The sequence below is a fragment of the Aegilops tauschii genome, chromosome 5, assembly GCF_002575655.3.
Source record: "Aegilops tauschii subsp. strangulata cultivar AL8/78 chromosome 5, Aet v6.0, whole genome shotgun sequence".
Taxonomy (NCBI): Eukaryota; Viridiplantae; Streptophyta; class Magnoliopsida; order Poales; family Poaceae; genus Aegilops; species Aegilops tauschii.
The window spans coordinates 528,546,079-528,563,442 of NC_053039.3; the positions used below are offsets into that span (position 1 = coordinate 528,546,079).

The 17,364-nt window shown below is 42.3% G+C and overlaps 2 protein-coding genes across 2 annotated transcripts; one reads left to right on the forward strand and one right to left on the reverse strand.

The window, feature by feature from the left end:
- Positions 1 to 264: 264 nt before the first annotated feature.
- LOC141023107 (uncharacterized) lies at positions 265 to 1,158 on the reverse strand. Its single transcript, XM_073499428.1, has one exon. The coding sequence runs from the start codon at positions 1,156 to 1,158 to the stop codon at positions 265 to 267; it is 894 nt and encodes a 297-aa protein (XP_073355529.1).
- Positions 1,159 to 10,675: 9,517 nt separating this feature from the next.
- LOC109782619 (uncharacterized) lies at positions 10,676 to 11,797 on the forward strand. The gene has a single exon (XM_020341242.1). It carries the CDS (start codon positions 10,676 to 10,678, stop codon positions 11,795 to 11,797), a length of 1,122 nt encoding a protein of 373 aa, XP_020196831.1.
- The last annotated feature ends 5,567 nt before the right edge of the window (positions 11,798 to 17,364 follow it).

Consider the following 17,364-nt stretch of genomic DNA (forward strand, 5'->3'; position numbering starts at 1 on the left):
CACACGCATGCATAACAACTTCCTAGATAACTTGTGCAGCCCGTTAGCTTCAGATCTTTGCATGCCGCAGCTTCTCACTGCACGTTGGAGTCTCACCATGCATGCTCCTCAAACTGAACCATCAGGTGTACGCCTCGCACGTACCTCTACACAGACACGCTACTACATGCAAATACGAAAGTAAACATGCAGATACATAAGACATCAAGATTATATCTAACATTCAACCTCCTAATCTTGATGGCCGTTCTTCACGCAGATACTTCAAAGAAGAGCCGGTCCGTCGCTGCCGTAGCCGGCCAGCAGCGCCTTCTCCTCGTTCTCCTTCTTCTCTAGACACTCCCAAGCAAATTGTCCAAAGTCATCACAGTTATAGCACTGTACCTCGCTCTTGTCTCTGCGCCCTCCACCATGGCCATGTCCGCGGCCACGGCCACGGCCACCACGGCCGCGTCCTCGCAATGAGTCATGCCCTCTCGCCATGAGGAGCTGCTCTTCTTCACGTGCCGTCTCCCGCCCCTTGACGAGCTCCTCGTGCGCCTTGAGTGAACCAATGGCCTCCTCCATGGCCATCTTGTTCGTGTCACCGAACAATGCAATCGACGAAGCAACGTGGATGAACTTGTTGGAGACGGCTCGCAGCAGCTTCTTCACGACGTACTTCTCCTCCATCTGATCATCGAGCTCACGGATGAGCCCCACGAGCGTCGTGAACCTCGCTGCGACGTCATCCACAGACTCCGCATCACCCATCTTGAGGCCATCAAACTCCGAGCGCAAGGATTGAACCCTCGCCTCTCGGACGCGCTCGACGCCCACATGCATGGAGCGTAGCGCCGCCCACACATCGGCCGCGGTCTCCTTCTCCGCAACTCGCAGCAGCGTCGAGTCGTCGATGGACTGGGAGATGATCGTCATGGCCATCTCCTCCTTGCCCTTGTCGACCTCCGAGGACGTGGCCTCGCGATCAACGGCACCCCACGCGCCATTGGCGCGCAAGAGGTACTTCATCCTCATCGCCCATGCCGCGTAGTTCGTCCTCGTGAGCAGCGGGAATGGAAGCTTCCCCGCCGCCGTCGTCGCTGCCGTCGCGGCAGCCACCATCGTCGCCGAGTCGCTCGGCACCAACGCTCCACTCGCTGAAGTGTCACGCGGCATCGTCTTCCTCATCATCTAGCTCTGATACCAAATTGTTGGAGCCGACTCTCTCAGCTCACCTCTTCTCTCTTAGTTGTTTCACACAACACACACAAGAACACATGATATTTGGTGCCGTGCTGTATCACACAGCTCACGGCTTTTCTTCTCTGTATTTCTTAACCACACAAACTGGATTACAACGCTTAACTAGCTAGCTCGCACGAGCTGCCAGGCCACAACGTGCCCGGCTCTTGTGCACATGACCTGCTCCACTAACCAACTAATCCATCACCTATTCTTATGGCACTAACACACGCATGCATAACAACTTCCTAGATAACTTGTGCAGCCCGTTAGCTTCAGATTTTTGCATGCCGCAGCTTCTCACTGCACGTTGGAGTCTCACCATGCATGCTCCTCAAACTGAACCATCACGTGTACGCCTCGCACGTACCTCTACACAGACACGCTACTACATGCAAATACGAAAGTAAACATGCAGATACATAAGACATCAAGATTATATCTAACATTCAACCTCCTAATCTTGATGGCCGTTCTTCACGCAGATACTTCAAAGAAGAGCCGGTCCGTCGCTGCCGTAGCCGGCCAGCAGCGCCTTCTCCTCGTTCTCCTTCTTCTTCTCTGGACACTCCCAAGCAAAATGTCCAAAGTCATCACAGTTATAGCACTGTACCTCGCTCTTGTCTCTGCGCCCTCCACCATGGCCATGTCCGCGGCCACGGCCACCACGGCCGCGTCCTCGCAATGAGTCATGCCCTCTCGCCATGAGGAGCTGCTCTTCTTCACGTGTCGTCTCCCGCCCCTTGACGAGCTCCTCGTGCGCCTTGAGTGAACCAATGGCCTCCTCCATGGCCATCTTGTTCGTGTCACCGAACAATGCAATCGACGAAGCAACGTGGATGAACTTGTTGGAGACGGCTCGCAGCAGCTTCTTCACGACGTACTTCTCCTCCATCTGATCATCGAGCTCACGGATGAGCCCCACGAGCGTCGTGAACCTCGCTGCGAAGTCATCCACAGACTCCGCATCACCCATCTTGAGGCCATCAAACTCCGAGCGCAAGGATTGAACCCTCGCCTCTCGGACGCGCTCGACGCCCACATGCATGGAGCGTAGCGCCGCCCACACATCGGCCGCGGTCTCCTTCTCCGCAACTCGCAGCAGCGTCGAGTCGTCGATGGACTGGGAGATGATCGTCATGGCCATCTCCTCCTTGCCCTTGTCGACCTCCGAGGACGTGGCCTCGCGATCAACGGCACCTCACGCGCCATTGGCACGCAAGAGGTACTTCATCCTCATCGCCCATGCCGCGTAGTTCGTCCTCGTGAGCAGCGGGAATGGAAGCTTCCCCGCCGCCGTCGTCGCTGCCGTCGCGGCAGCCACCATCGCCGCCGAGTCGCTCGGCACCAACGCTCCACTCGCTGAAGTGTCACGCGGCATCGTCTTCCTCATCACCTAGCTCTGATACCAAATTGTTGGAGCCGACTCTCTCAGCTCACCTCTTCTCTCTTAGTTGTTTCACACAACACACACAAGAACACATGATATTTGGTGCCGTGCTGTATCACACAGCTCACGGCTTTTCTTCTCTGTATTTCTTAACCACACAAACTGAATTACAACGCTTAACTAGCTAGCTCGCACGAGCTGCCAGGCCACAACGTGCCCGGCTCTTGTGCACACGACCTGCTCCACTAACCAACTAATCCATCACCTATTCTTATGGCACTAACACACGCATGCATAACAACTTCCTAGATAACTTGTGCAGCCCGTTAGCTTCAGGTCTTTGCATGTCGCAGCTTCTCACTGCACGTTGGAGTCTCACCATGCATGCTCCTCAAACTGAACCATCAGGTGTACGCCTCGCACGTACCTCTACACAGACACGCTACTACATGCAAATACGAAAGTAAACATGCAGATACATAAGACATCAAGATTATATCTAACAAACAGCACCTACGCACGCCCACTAACAACCCTGAAAAATCTCCACCATGACATGACCATGCATGCACCAACAGCACGTCGGGCCATGCAGGCATATCCATCCTGGTGGTCCGGTCCTCTAACACGGTGAGCAACCTGCTCCTCCGCTATACCTGGTCACCATCATGCATCCGCTGCGCTCGCTGCAACTAACAACCATCGCCGCATGACCTAGCCGCTGGATGGACACGGACATGAGCTCGGACTCACGCGCCATCCACGCACACACGCACGCGACTGACCCTGGCACACACACCATGACACACTCGTGGTTTATTTCCTAACAACGACGACGCAAAAGAAGCAAAGGCATGGTCTTTCGGATTTTGATCTATCAAAATCCATTTAATATAATGAATTTTTAAAATAATTTTACTTTGTTTTGAAATTAGATTGAATCTGGTCTTCAGGTTTGAGTACATATACAAACACAATGATACCCGCTGAAATTTTGTACCTTTGACCACAGGTGATCGGGTTCTCCGAGCAGTTGGATTCCATTTTCTTGAAGGCAGAACCAGGTATCTTCATGATCATCTTAGAGTCCGGGCAGCATGAACGTGTACTCGAAACAGATCAGCACTTGTCCCGTGTTTATCCCTATTCCACAGTCTATACAGCAGGTATATATCCTTACTTTACAGTAGATGTATATGTAGCTTGGAATGCCTAGCTAATATAAAGTACATAATGGGCGAGCGATGAATGTTGATCAAAGTCATGTCATGAACACTTGTCAGCATGCCTTAAAGTTATGTACATCATATGTACTTTACCTGGCTATATCAATATTGGAGATCCACATACTTAGTTTTTATTTTTGGAAAAGGCAGACGCTCTGTCATTCCGCTAGATATTGAATAGGAAAAGTTATGTGTGAGGAGGGCCAGGAGGCTGGGAAAACAAAGGACTACGGAATACGGAATGCCAACGGCTCTGGGAGACCTAGCTAGCCGCAGTTCATGTGAACCCCTGGATACATATGTAAATTAGTGTAGTGTGAAAAAACGTCTTACATTATAGAACGGAGGCAGTAGTTCAGTAATTTATTTTCTTGAAATTGGTTAGACTTCCTTTTAGATTGACTTCAGTGGTCTAAACTACATAATATCTTCTGTACATATATGTCATATGTCCACTGTAAATTTTGAGGATATTGCTTCTGCACTTGGTACATTAATTGTTGTTTTTCAGTAGTAATTTCTCCTTTGCTTGTATGCAAGGACACCTCATGTTCTTTTTGTCTATCATTGACAATCGATTTGACCAACAAAATATGATTATTGACATAAAAAGTATTGTCACTGGATTTGCATCAAAAATAATTCCAATGCTATACTTTTTAGTGCATATAATTTATAGTTGGCTAAATCAATGGTCGAAGCTAGACTCAAAAAGTGTGGTTAGTGTGTATGTATTTTTTTAGAAGAATCTGGCTATATTGATCGATCATTGTATCAGTGCATGGTTAATATTAAATGGCTACACTGTATAGCAGCCATTAGTTTGTGTTTATGTCCAAAGGCATGTTAGCTTCATGTGTACATGTCTAGCTACTGAGCAATTGGTTAAATATATTTCATTATCCTAGGGAGTACTTGATTTTTATCCTGCACCATCTCATGCACGTATGGGATTAGATGTGTTCATTGCAGGTGGAAGAAAAGAAGCAAGATAAAGTAATCCCAGGAAAATGGAATTTAGCATTCCAATATCACACATAGTACTAATAGTTATCCTGGTACACGACAATGAGTTGACATAGGTCCATCGAATGTTAATTATATGTGTGGTATGACCAGTATATGATTGACATTTTTTAAGGTCATATGTAATCCAATATACTTTATTTTAATAGATAATCAGATTTGGCTATGCTGATTTGTGCAACATTCGCATGGCTACACCTTGTTATCACCTAATATGATGCATCTTTTAATGTTGTACCTTTCCCGCAAAAAAAATGTTGTACCTAGCTAGCATGCAAAGGCATGTGTGGCATGTCTTCCATTTCTATTATTTCACTATAAGATGGCCCATTGCTTATAATATATTATAATTCCCATCAACTTCCGCTAACAGAAGTCACAAGTTCTGCTTACGTACATTACCAGAATGCATACCTGATCAAAACCCTTTGTGCAGACAAAACTAGCATATAAATTGTTGGCAATTTATGAGATTAATTTAACAAACTAGCACACCTTACATTGCTTATCTTCCAAATCTTGATTTGATTCAAGGATTTTATTTATAAATATAAATGGATTAGCATGGTTACGATTGTTGTAGAGTTTATTTTTTTAGGAATGTGCTCACCATTTTACATTTAAATATTTGAACCTTATTACATAATCTATAAGTGTTAACTAAAAGTAGCAACTTATATTGACTACTAAGAATTTATTATATCCTCTGGTATTATGTATTCTTTCTATAAGCAAAAGATGGTTTTGCATTTGAGACATGGCTATATAGGTAGAGCTTAAAAAAATACGAGGTGATCTAATTGTATAATTTGGATCAAATCACATACATGTGTTGCATGAAAGTCAAGTTGAGAGACTGAACACATAAATTACTCTAAACAAAGATTGGAGAAAACAAAACACATCCTATTCTTGGTGTAATGAAGCAAGAACTTGTCTAAACATAATAAATCATAAGAAGGTGTTGCTCCTTTATACGTTCAGAGGTAGCTTTTGAAAGGCGACATCAATAAAGCCAACAAAAACGTGACCTGGTGGAGTTGATTTTTAGGATTTGAATGAACCTTCACCAAGGGAACCTCTCTATTTATGTTTAGATATACAAGTACATGCAATATTTTCATTTAAGTATGATAGATGTGTCCACATGAGAGTATAAATAGAATGGATTAGGTGCATGTGCAAGTTATTTATGTTTCTTCATCTTATTTTGATTTCTAGAAATTCATATTTCACCATCAAAGCATGGTATATCCTCCTGAACTGTATACTACATCTATTTAATTGGGTCTCACATATTTCATGTTTATTGATTCTTGCAGCCTGCAAAGCCACTTTGAATGAAGTACAACAAGACCCAGAGAGCAACAATATTCAACCAGGTCAGCAACTGAAATGTTTAATTCCTTACGATGTGCTTCATGATGTTGGTGTTGTGAAGTTATCTTTAGGAGATGTGTAGTAGTATGTGCAGCAACTGAAATGTTTAGTTCTTTAAGATGAGCTTCATGTATGTTTGGTGATTATGTTTACACCACCTGTACATACACATCGACGACAATATTGTAAAGTAGAAAAAGCTATTATACAAAATAATTACATTAAGTTTTGGGTACATTTTATCATGTGTAGTTTTTTTCATATATGTTTCCATCAGCTGCTTTTCTTCTATTTCTTGTAGGTGGAAAAACCAATGTTCCAAGTGACCGAGATGATCAGTAGTCATGGTGGTTATGGCGATTAGTGTAGAGGTGTGGACCCACTCTCCAAAATATGCTCCCTTTATTGCCCTTTCAATGCTACCTTATGGCTTAATCATAAACAGAGAGATCTACTAACTTATCGTAATGCTTAATGAATAGGTCAAAGTTAGTTGTTACTTTCGTCTGGTAGCATCAATTGTTACGTACCCAAATATTTCTTTCTAAGATTTTAATATTTGAATTGGAAGCATGGAAATTTTTCAACCATTGTGTTATTGCAAAAAATAGTGAGCATGCCCAAAATAGGGATCATGGCACAAAACTAGAGTATCGAACTTCATTGTTGTACTATAATATATATATATATATATATATATATATATATATATATATATATATATATATATATATATATATATGTGTGTGTGTGTGTGTGTGTGTGTGTGTGTGTGTGTGTGTGTGTGTGCGCGAGCGTGCGTGCGTGCGTGTGTGTGTGTGTGTGTGTGTGTGTGTGTGTGTGTGTGTGTGTGTGTGTGTGTGTGTGATTATTAATTCTTGATATATATATACATATATGATTTCAGGAGACTAACTAAGGATAGTGTTAATTTGCTAGGCACCAGGAGCAATTTTTCAGTTGATTAAAATCTGTTGGAAGTGCTGAGCTTCGAAATTCTGCTTCTCCCACACAATGTAGTTGCCCGTAATAGTATTCCCATTCAGTATATTGGATTTGTATTATCCTCGACGGTTTGCCCTACCAGTGTTTTCGAAATATTTTTTGGAATGGCCGCAAGAAGTGAACTTCAAACTTTTGTGATACATATATATTTGCATTATATTCTGTATTGTGACCTAGACAAATCTGTTTAATTCCAAAATTATTCAGCTACAATGTCAATCACATTTTTGTACCAGATTGTCATTTGCATTGGGATCATTACTCTTTCTTTACGTCGCATCGATCTGCTCCCTACTATGCCGTGAGAAATATTTATCAACTGTTTAGGTAGTGTGATATGTGTCCACCTTCTACACGTATGAACATTAAAATCCTGCTCCTCTCCTAGGTTGATCGGAACTTATAATTATCCTTGGTCTCGCTATAGTTGATGAGTATTGTGCTAGAGCAGCCTCGTAAGTCCATAAAATATGAGTAGTTGATTGCACAAGGCTACATATGTGCATGGGAAACCATTCTATTCAACCGACTGATCATGCACAGTGTTCTGCCGCTCCAGACTCAAGGACCAACCTTAGTCACCATTTATCAGCCTCCTGCATGTGCGCAACGACAATTTTGTTGGCGCAGCTCAGATTTGTGCGGATTAGCGATGGATGGATGAACCTGGTGCAACGCGGAGGCCACCGGTGACATATAGCCACGAACAAAATTGGATCAGATGGGATTTATGTTGTCAAATCCATGTCCGAGCTAGCCTCGACCACTGCCGAAGGCACCTGACCCGTGCCAATGGGGGATACCATGCTCGGGGAAGAAGTAGCAAGAGAGAAAGAATGGTCAAGGAGGATGAAGGAAAATACAGAGGCTTGGCCGCCACCATGGGCCGGATGATGGAGGATACATGTTGGACGACACGGAGAAAGGGTTGGCGGCGACATGGACCCTAGTCCCACTGAGAGTCGTCCAAGTGGGGATGACACAGGGTCGAAGAACAGCGCTTCCTCAACTTATAGTACTACATAAAAACTTGAAGTGGTAGAGCTTTTTCGTAAAATCCAGTTTTTAGATATTTACGATCAACACAAAAATTGGGATTTTTGTGAACATTGTAGTTCTTCTGTTCGTTGATAAGTTTCAAGTCTTAGTTTGGAGAAACAGGCGGCAATATTTTTCTCGCGGGTGTAAACGAATAGAAACACAAAAACAAACAGAGTGTAACTACCACGCGTCGCATTTAAAACATTCCCCAACAGACAAAGCTGTCGAGCTATTCGTGGCACACAAGAGCCGTAGCTAGTGCCTTCTCCATTTGTTCAAACAGCCCAGCGTTTCTTTCGCGGTTCGTTTTGCTTTGCGTAAGATCTCAATTATGCCCTTACCCTTCATCTTCCTCTATAGTCTCAAGCCCTAGCCCTTGATAACCATCGGCATGGAGAATGACAGTCTCGACGCCGGCTACCAGCCTTCCCTGCCGACGCAGCCACCCAAGCACCTTATGGAGGACCTGCTCCGCAACTTCTTCCGTCGCTTTGGCGCATCCCGCCGGAGCTCAGAGCCCTCGCCTTTGTCCTCTCGTCCTACAAAATGCAGCGGGGCATATCACCCATGATGTGGAGAACTTCATCCGCTCCTTCCGCAAGGCCCACCACAACATCCCACCACTCCTCGGTTTCTACCCTGACGACATCCACCGCTGGATCAACTTCATTCCCACCATGTCAGGCGCGATGAATATTTAGGCCCCACCGAAGGCCTCATGTGGTCGCCCACCACCCTGGATACCGCGGCTGCGGCTACGGCTACACCCATGGCCGCAAGCTCCTTCAAGCCGCGATGACAACAACCAAGGCAAGCTCCTTATGTTGGATCCACTAATCGGCGCACATAACCTCATTCTGTCGTTCCTAGTTTCCACCGAGGACAGAGCTGCGGTGCGGCACTGGTCTACGGCTCCAGTCACTGACAGTCGTCATCAACCCACATCGGCTTCGCGTACAGCGAGTACATGGCTACATGCATGTTAGCTGCCGGCACCCGCCCATGGATGGTGCCCATCCACATCTTTGTGTGCATCTACAGCTCTGTGACTGGAAGCTGGGGCGGCCGCCCAGCAGCCACTGTGAGCGCGAGGTGCCAGTTCAATTCAAAGCCGAGAGCGTGGCCCAGAATGGAGCCGTTGTGTTCTGGATGATCGGGAAGTGCAACAACTTGCTAGAATTTCACCTAGAGACGAAGAGGCTTCTATTGACGGAGACACCAGGTGTTATAGAGGGCAATGATTTTGGAGGGAGAATTTTCTAGCCGAGCCGGTTTCTACTAGTGTCTTGCTAGCCAATTGAAATGTGCGATGTGTTCATGTACATATATCATATACAAAGTATTTCATTCATTTTCTTTATCATATGTTATTTCTCCTTTTCTTGCTGCAGAACCACCCACTGTTTAGGTGCAAAACTTTGTTGTACTCAATATATTTTATTCTTTCACCCCACGGTCCATGCACACATACTTTTAGTTTGATCCTAAAATTTAAAACACTTTTAGCATTCGAATTAATGATCCGATTTACAATCTGTTTGCAGATTTGTGTTCATGACATTTAAATCTTTAAAACAAGATTAATCTTGGACATGTTTTGAAGAAGTTTAAATTACAACTTGATATCATAATGAAACTTATGTGAAATACATGATGATACATGAAGGAAACTATACTGAACAAATAATGAAAACATGCTAAAGGGAATGCAGTAAACCATAAGGAAACTTATATCAAATCTGAGATGAAATATAATGCATTGTGGAATGAAACAATAACAAAAACTTGCCAAAGGGAATGTATGAAAATATTTAAAACTTGCAATGAGACGGAAATGAAATCATATAGAAATATGTGGAAAGAACACTTTTAGAGCTAGCCCAACCATGAAAGATAATTTTTAAAAATGATATGAAAAATTATCTGAATACTCTAAAAAATAGAAATGAAATAGTTCTGAGACCCAAATGAAAAAGCAATGAAAACCTTTAATGAAAAATAATTAATAATGTCAAAATCCAATGAAACACAGCTGAACTAGATATGTACGGCCTACCCAAAAATTGGGATTTGGGATTTTTTTTTTGCAAACATATTGTAGTTCTTCTACTTTGTTGAAAAGTTTAAGTCGTACTTTGGAGAAACAAAACGCGAAGATTCTTCTCAGCAATCTTAACGCGAAAGCGAAGAGAGGGTGTAACCGGAATAGTAAGTAGTAACTACGGCGCATTTACAACTTTCCGCAGCGGACAAAGCCGGGCGAGCTGGCTACAGCGCCTTCCCCTCCTGCGTTTCTTTCTCTATTCAGATCTCTCACTCGTCTCCTTCTCCATCTTCCTAGCTAGTCCCAGCCCACAAGCCCTAGCCCTAGGCACCCGCCGTCATGGAGAATGAGCATCTCGACTCCGGCGACCAGCCCACCCTGCCGCCGCAACCACCCAAGCACCTAACGGACGACATGCTCCGCAACGTCTTCCACCGCCTCCCGCCGGAGCCTATCGCCCTTGCCTTTGTCTGCTCGTCCTACAAACCGTGGCGGCGCGTCGTCCACGACGAGGAGAACTTCCTCCGCCCCTTCCGCATGGCCCACCACAACATCCCACCTCTCCTCGGTCTCTACTCCGACGACGTCCACGGCTCGCTTCACTTCACCCGCACCACGAAAGGCGCGATGAATCTGCCGGCCCCGCCGTTGGCATCTGCCGTGGAGCACCGCCCTGGTTTCCACGGCTACGGCTGCACCCACGGCCGCCTGCTCCTCGACGCCGCCAGGGACGACAACAGCCACGGTGAGCTCCTTGTGTGGGACCCCCTGACTGAGGAACATAACCTCGTTCCATCAGCGCCCGGTTTCGTCCGCGGACAGAGCTGCGGCGCCGCGCTGGTCTGCGACGCCGATCACGCCCACCACGGCGACTGCCACTCGTCGCCATTCCGCGTCGTCTTCGCGTACAGCGAGTACATGCCTCCTGGCCCCTTCCACCCTCCCAGTTTTATCCGCATCTTCGTCTACGTCTACAGCTCCGTGACCAGAAGCTGGGGCGGTCGCCCGGCAGCCGTCTTGCGCGCGCGCGAGGGGTGGCACTTCGACAGGAAGCCGAGCGCCGTGTCCGGCTCCGGCAACGGCGCCTCCGTGTTCTGGATGACGGGAGAGGGCCGCAACGTGCTCGAATTTCACCTCGAGACAGAGAGGTTTCTACTGATGGGGACACCAGATGCTACACGGGGCGAGGACTTTGTTCTCGCGCCGGCTCAGGACGCGCGGCTGGGTTTGGCCGGTGTGATCGACAACTTTTTCGTCGTGTTGTTCTCGAGGGACGATGATGGCGCCTGGGTTCACCGTATCCTGCTTAGACTCAACGCCTTTCCGTTCCATGCTGATGCCGATGCCGATGCTGATGGGCTCTTCGGTATTGACATACCCACGTACTCTGATGATGAGGATGGTCTTTCGGATGATGACGACGACGCCACAGAAGCAAAGGCAAGGTCTTTCGGATTTTGATCTATCAAAATCCATTTAATATAATGAATTTTTACAATAATTTAACTTTGTTTTGAAATTAGATTGAATCTTGTCTTCAGTTTTTGAGTATATATACAAATACAATGGTATGTACCCACTGAATTTGGCCACAGGTGATCGGGTTCTCCGAGCAGTTGGGTTCCATTTTCTTGAAGGCGGAACCGGGAGTGTTCATGATCAGCTTAGAGTCCGGGCAGCATCAACGTGTGCTTGAAACGGATCAGCACTTCTCCCGTGTTTATCCCTATTGCACATTCTATACAGCAGGTATATATCCTTACTTTACGGTAGATATATATGTAGCTTGGAATGCCTAGCTAGTATAAACTATATATTGGACAAGCGATGAATGTTGACTTTCTTTTCTAGATCGACTTCCATGGTTTGTGACTACATAATATCTTCTGTACAGATCATATGTCAAGTGTAATTTTTGCGCATAATGCTTCTGCACTTGGTACATTATTTGTTGTTTTTCAGTAGTACTCCCTCCGTTTTTATATGCAAGGGACATCATGTTTTTGTCTATCTTTCAACATCAATTTGACCAACAAAATATGATTAAGGCCACAAAAAGTATATTTGTTTTGCATCAAAAAATAATTCCAAAGCTATAATTTAGTGCATATAACTTATACCACTAGTTTGTTGGCTAATATAATCAATGGTCGAATCTAGACTCGAAATATGTTGAGGCCTTGTATATAAAAAGTAAGTGAGTGTTATGAATTTTTTTGCTTAGTTTGTATGAGTTCTCAGAACAATCAGGATATATTGATTGATCATTGTATCAGCGCATGGTTAATGTTAAGTGGCTACACTGTGAGACACATCTAGTTTGGTGTTTATATTCAAAGGCATATTATCTTCGTATGTACATGTCTTGCTATCTGAGAAACTGGTTAATTTATTTAGTGATACTGGGGTGTACTTCATTTTTATCCTGACCCATCTCATGTACAGATGGGATTAGATGTGTTGCAGGTGGAACTAAAGAGGCAAGATAATGTAATCAGAGGAAAATGAATGTCCGATGCAATATTCAGCATTCCTATATCACACGTCATATCACAAGTGATTACTTATAATGAGCTACCATGCCACTAATAATTATCATGGTACATGACAGTGACCTATAGTCCATAGAATGTTAACTGAATGGTTTATGAATATATAGTATTGACATTTTTATGGTCCAATGTAATTCAATATACTATATTATATAAGATAGTCAGATTGGTTATGCTGATTTGAGCAATATTTGCATGGAGACACCCTGTCATCACCTAATATGCTGCTTCTGTTCATGTTATACCTATCATGCAAAGGCATGACATTATTTAATTAATACATAACGTATCTTTCAATTTTTTTTTCACTATAAGATGGTCCATTGTCCATAATATTCTAATTCTCAATCAACTTCTGCTAGCAGCAGTCACAAGGTCTGTTTACATACACTACCATAATGCGCATATATGCATACATGATCAAACCTTTTGCGCAGAGAAAACCAGTGTACAAATTAGTTGTTATTGACAAGATTAATTTAATCTAACTATCACACTCTTGACTGCTTATCATCCAAATCCCGGTTTGAGTACGAGGATGGTTTTACAAATACATATAGATTAGCATGGCTATGATTGTTTGTAGAAAATTAATTATTTTGAATTGTGCCCGCCATTTTACATACAAGTCTGTGAACCTTATTACATAATCTATAAGTGTTACCTGATATTAGCAACTTATATCGACTTTTAAGTAATATATAATATCCTTTCGTGTTATGTATTTAAAAAAACAACAGATGGTTCTACATTTGCGACATGGCTATTTATATAGAGCATAGAAGAAAAGATGAGGTGGTTTGATCGTATAAAATAGATGCAGTTACATACATGTGTTGCATGAAAGTCAACGTGAAATATAAAACACGTAAAATTACTCCCACTAGAGATTGGAGAAACAAAACACATCCTACTCTTGTTGTATTGAAGCAACAAGATGTCTAAACATAACCAATAAAAAGGTGTTTCTCTCTTATAGATTTGGAGGTGGCTTTTGAAAGGTGGCATCAATTAAGCCAAAAAAACGTGACTTGGTGGCTTATATATATGGTAGAGTTCATGGTTAGGGTTTCAAATGAACCTGCACCATAGGAACCTCTCAATTCATATTTACATATACAAGCATACATGCAATATTTCATGTATGTATGATACATGTGACGGCATGTGAGTGTAAAGAGGATGGATTGGGTGGATGAACAAGTTATTTGTGTTTTATTTATCTTATTTTGATTTCTTGAAATGTATATGTCACCATCAAAACATACTATATTCCTCCTGAACTATATAATATATATATTTTATTGGGCCTCACATATTTCATGTTTATTCTTGCAGCTCATAAAGTCGTTTTTAATGATGTAAATCAAGAGTCAGAGAGCCGCAATATTCAATCAGGTCGGCAACTGAAGTATTTAATTCCTTACGATGAACATAATGATATTGGTGTTATGAAATTGCATTTAGGAGAAGTCTAGCAGTGTATGCAGCAACCGAAATATTTAATTCATTACAGTGACCTTCTTGTATGTTTGGAGATTATTTTACACAATATATACATATACATTGGTGACCATGTTGTAAAGTAGGAAAATCTGTTATGCAAAATAATGACATTAAGGTTTGTGCAAATTTTATGTGGTGTACTTTTTTTCTTTTCCATAAACATACATTTCCATCAGTTGCTTTTCTTCTATTTCTTGTAGGTGAAATAAGCAATATTCCAAGTGACGGAGGTGAAAACTAGTGATATGGTGATGGTGACTGGTGCAGAGGTGAGGACCCACTATGCCACATGCTCTCTTTGTTGCTTTTTCAATGGTATCTTATCACTTAATTATAAATAGAGAATCTACTAGCTTGTCCCAATGCTTTATTAATAAGTAAAATTTAGTCACTATTTTTGTCTAGTAGGATCAATTGTTACAGAACTTCGGAAGGTACGTCTCTCTATATATAGTTAAGGAAAAACTTCATTGTATAACATCTGTCCGCATGTGCACCTCAATCTTTATCCTGATAAAATGCTTGCGTAGTTTTATGAAGGTAATGTTTTTGGAGATGAATTTTCCTGCCTGGCTTCATAGCCATCATATTTCCCAGCAACTTTCTTGATCACAGAATGTCTCTTGACAACAATTACCTTCCCAAAAGTCTTGTGAATTTCCATACCCAAATATTGCTTTTTATTATTCTAAAATTATAGTTGGCAACATGGGCAAATTTTCAACCATTGTGCTATTGAAAAAAATTCTGACCATGCCGAAAAAGGATTATGGCACAAAAAGAGAGTATGGAACTTCATTGCTTTACTATAATGATGAATGCAATGTTGGTTATTCAAATATAGGTTACTGGTCGAACTAATTATTGAGAATACACGATTATAATGTTCTTGATACATAATTTTGGTTTTAGTATGAACAACAATTTCACACAATTTTACACTATATTTATGATTTTCAGGAGACTAACCAAGGAGAGTGTTTGTTTGCTAGGTACCAAGAGCCATTTCTCAGGTGGTTTAATATGGTGGAAGTGCTTATCTTCGAATAGTATTCCCGTCAAGTGTATTGGATCTGTATTATCCCCGACCGTTTGCCTTACGAGTGTTCTCTAAATAGTCTTTGAAATACCCGCAGGAGGTGAACTTTGTCCTTTTGTGATACAAGTATATTTGCATTATATGGATATTGTGACATCAACAAATCTGTTTAATTGTACGATTATTCAGATACAGCGCCGCTCACTCATGCGGTTAAATGTTAGTAATTATATACAACATTTTTGTATCGGGTTATCATTTACATCCGAATCATTACTCTTTCTTTCGATCGGATCGATCTGCTCCCTACTATGTCAGAGAAATATTTATTGGCTGCTTTTTGGTACAGTAATATGTGTATCTACCTACTACACGTATGAAGAGATTAAACTCATGCTCCTCTTCTAGTTTGATCGGAAATTATAATTATCTTTAGTCTAGCTATTTGATGAATACTGTGCTAGAGCAGCCTTCGTAGTCCATAAAATATGAGTAGTTGATTGCACGAGACTACATACATAGGTGCATGATTCAAACGAAAATATGTGTACCTTCAGGTCATGTACACCATGCATGGTTTATCCACAAGACCACGACCCATGACGCACGTACTGATCAAATATATTATCATCCATGTGCACAATAATATAACCATTTAATATATTTGCAAGCAAGAGCAGTATAACTCAGTAACTCCAATAGCTTTAATCTATGTTCGGTTACATAGAACACACTAAATATTCTTATAGTGTCTAGCTACATATATAGTAAGAACAAACATTATTTATCCTGGTTAGAGTACGACTACTCTGATCCGCGCAGTCTGTCAGCTTATATCTTGTCGTCATCCTTATTATTGTCATTATAATCTCTGCCCTCCTCCTCAGCATCACCACAATCCTCCTCCTCCTCCTCCTTAGGACCATCACAATCCTCCTGCTCCTCCTCCTCGTTCTTAGTATCATCACCAGTTGTAACCATGCCACATATGACCGTGAGAAGGAGGCCGACACGCAAAGCCAAACAGGCCAATAATGTGCACTCCTTTGTGGTCAAACCAGCCGGGGCCCAAGACGGGGATGTGGACGCCGCAGGGGGGGCCAGCGATCACTAGATCTCGGCCAGATCCATGTGACTGGCGTCCGAATGAGGCATAGCGCAAGCCGCGACCCAAATGTACAAGAATGCAAAATATTTTCCCTTCAGCGAGGATCTATTTCGTTGAACCGTTTCGAACACAGTACGATGGAAAAAATGGTTGGGTTAAAAAGGGAAAATCATTTCTATAACAAAAAAAAAATTGCAAAAAAATTTGCTGATGTTTACAAGTAATATGGTGTAGCTGAGAAAACACCTTGGACTGAGATAGATAATTGAACACAAGAAACACTTCTTCTTGTGAACAGAAAAAACATAGGATCGTCTTTTCTTGATACACGTGAAAAACCTCCTGAACTCAAAAGATTTCACCAGTTCAAAAAAGTTCACGCATTTAAAAAATTCGTGCATTTGAAAATTTTCATGAATTTTATAAGAATCGGGATTTTGAGAAAAAAAGTTCACAAATTCTGAAAAATGCTTGTGAATTTTAAAATTTTAAGGAGAATAGTTCACAAATTAAAGGAAAACCCATTGAGAAAAAGTCCAGAAAAAATTCAGGAATTTGAGAAAAAGATCACGAAAGGTTGTAAAAAGTTCAAGAAGTTTTGAGAAAAAATTCACGAAATCTAAAAAAAATAACGATATTTGAAATTTTTCACGAATTTGAGAAAACAAATCAAAGCTAAAAGTTCACGAATTTGGGAAAACTTCACGAAATATTAAAAAAGTTAATTAACCTAAAAAATATTCATGAAGTTTGAAAAACAAATCACGAATTTGAAAAAGGTCGGTGCTAAAAGTTAATGCACTTGAAAAGCTTCACGAATTTA

Coding starts and splice junctions, on each gene's coding strand:
- LOC109782619 (XM_020341242.1), top strand. CDS start 10,676: ATGGAGAATGAGCATCTCGACTCCGGCGACCAGCCCACCCTGCCGCCG.
- LOC141023107 (XM_073499428.1), bottom strand. CDS start 1,158: ATGCCGCGTGACACTTCAGCGAGTGGAGCGTTGGTGCCGAGCGACTCG.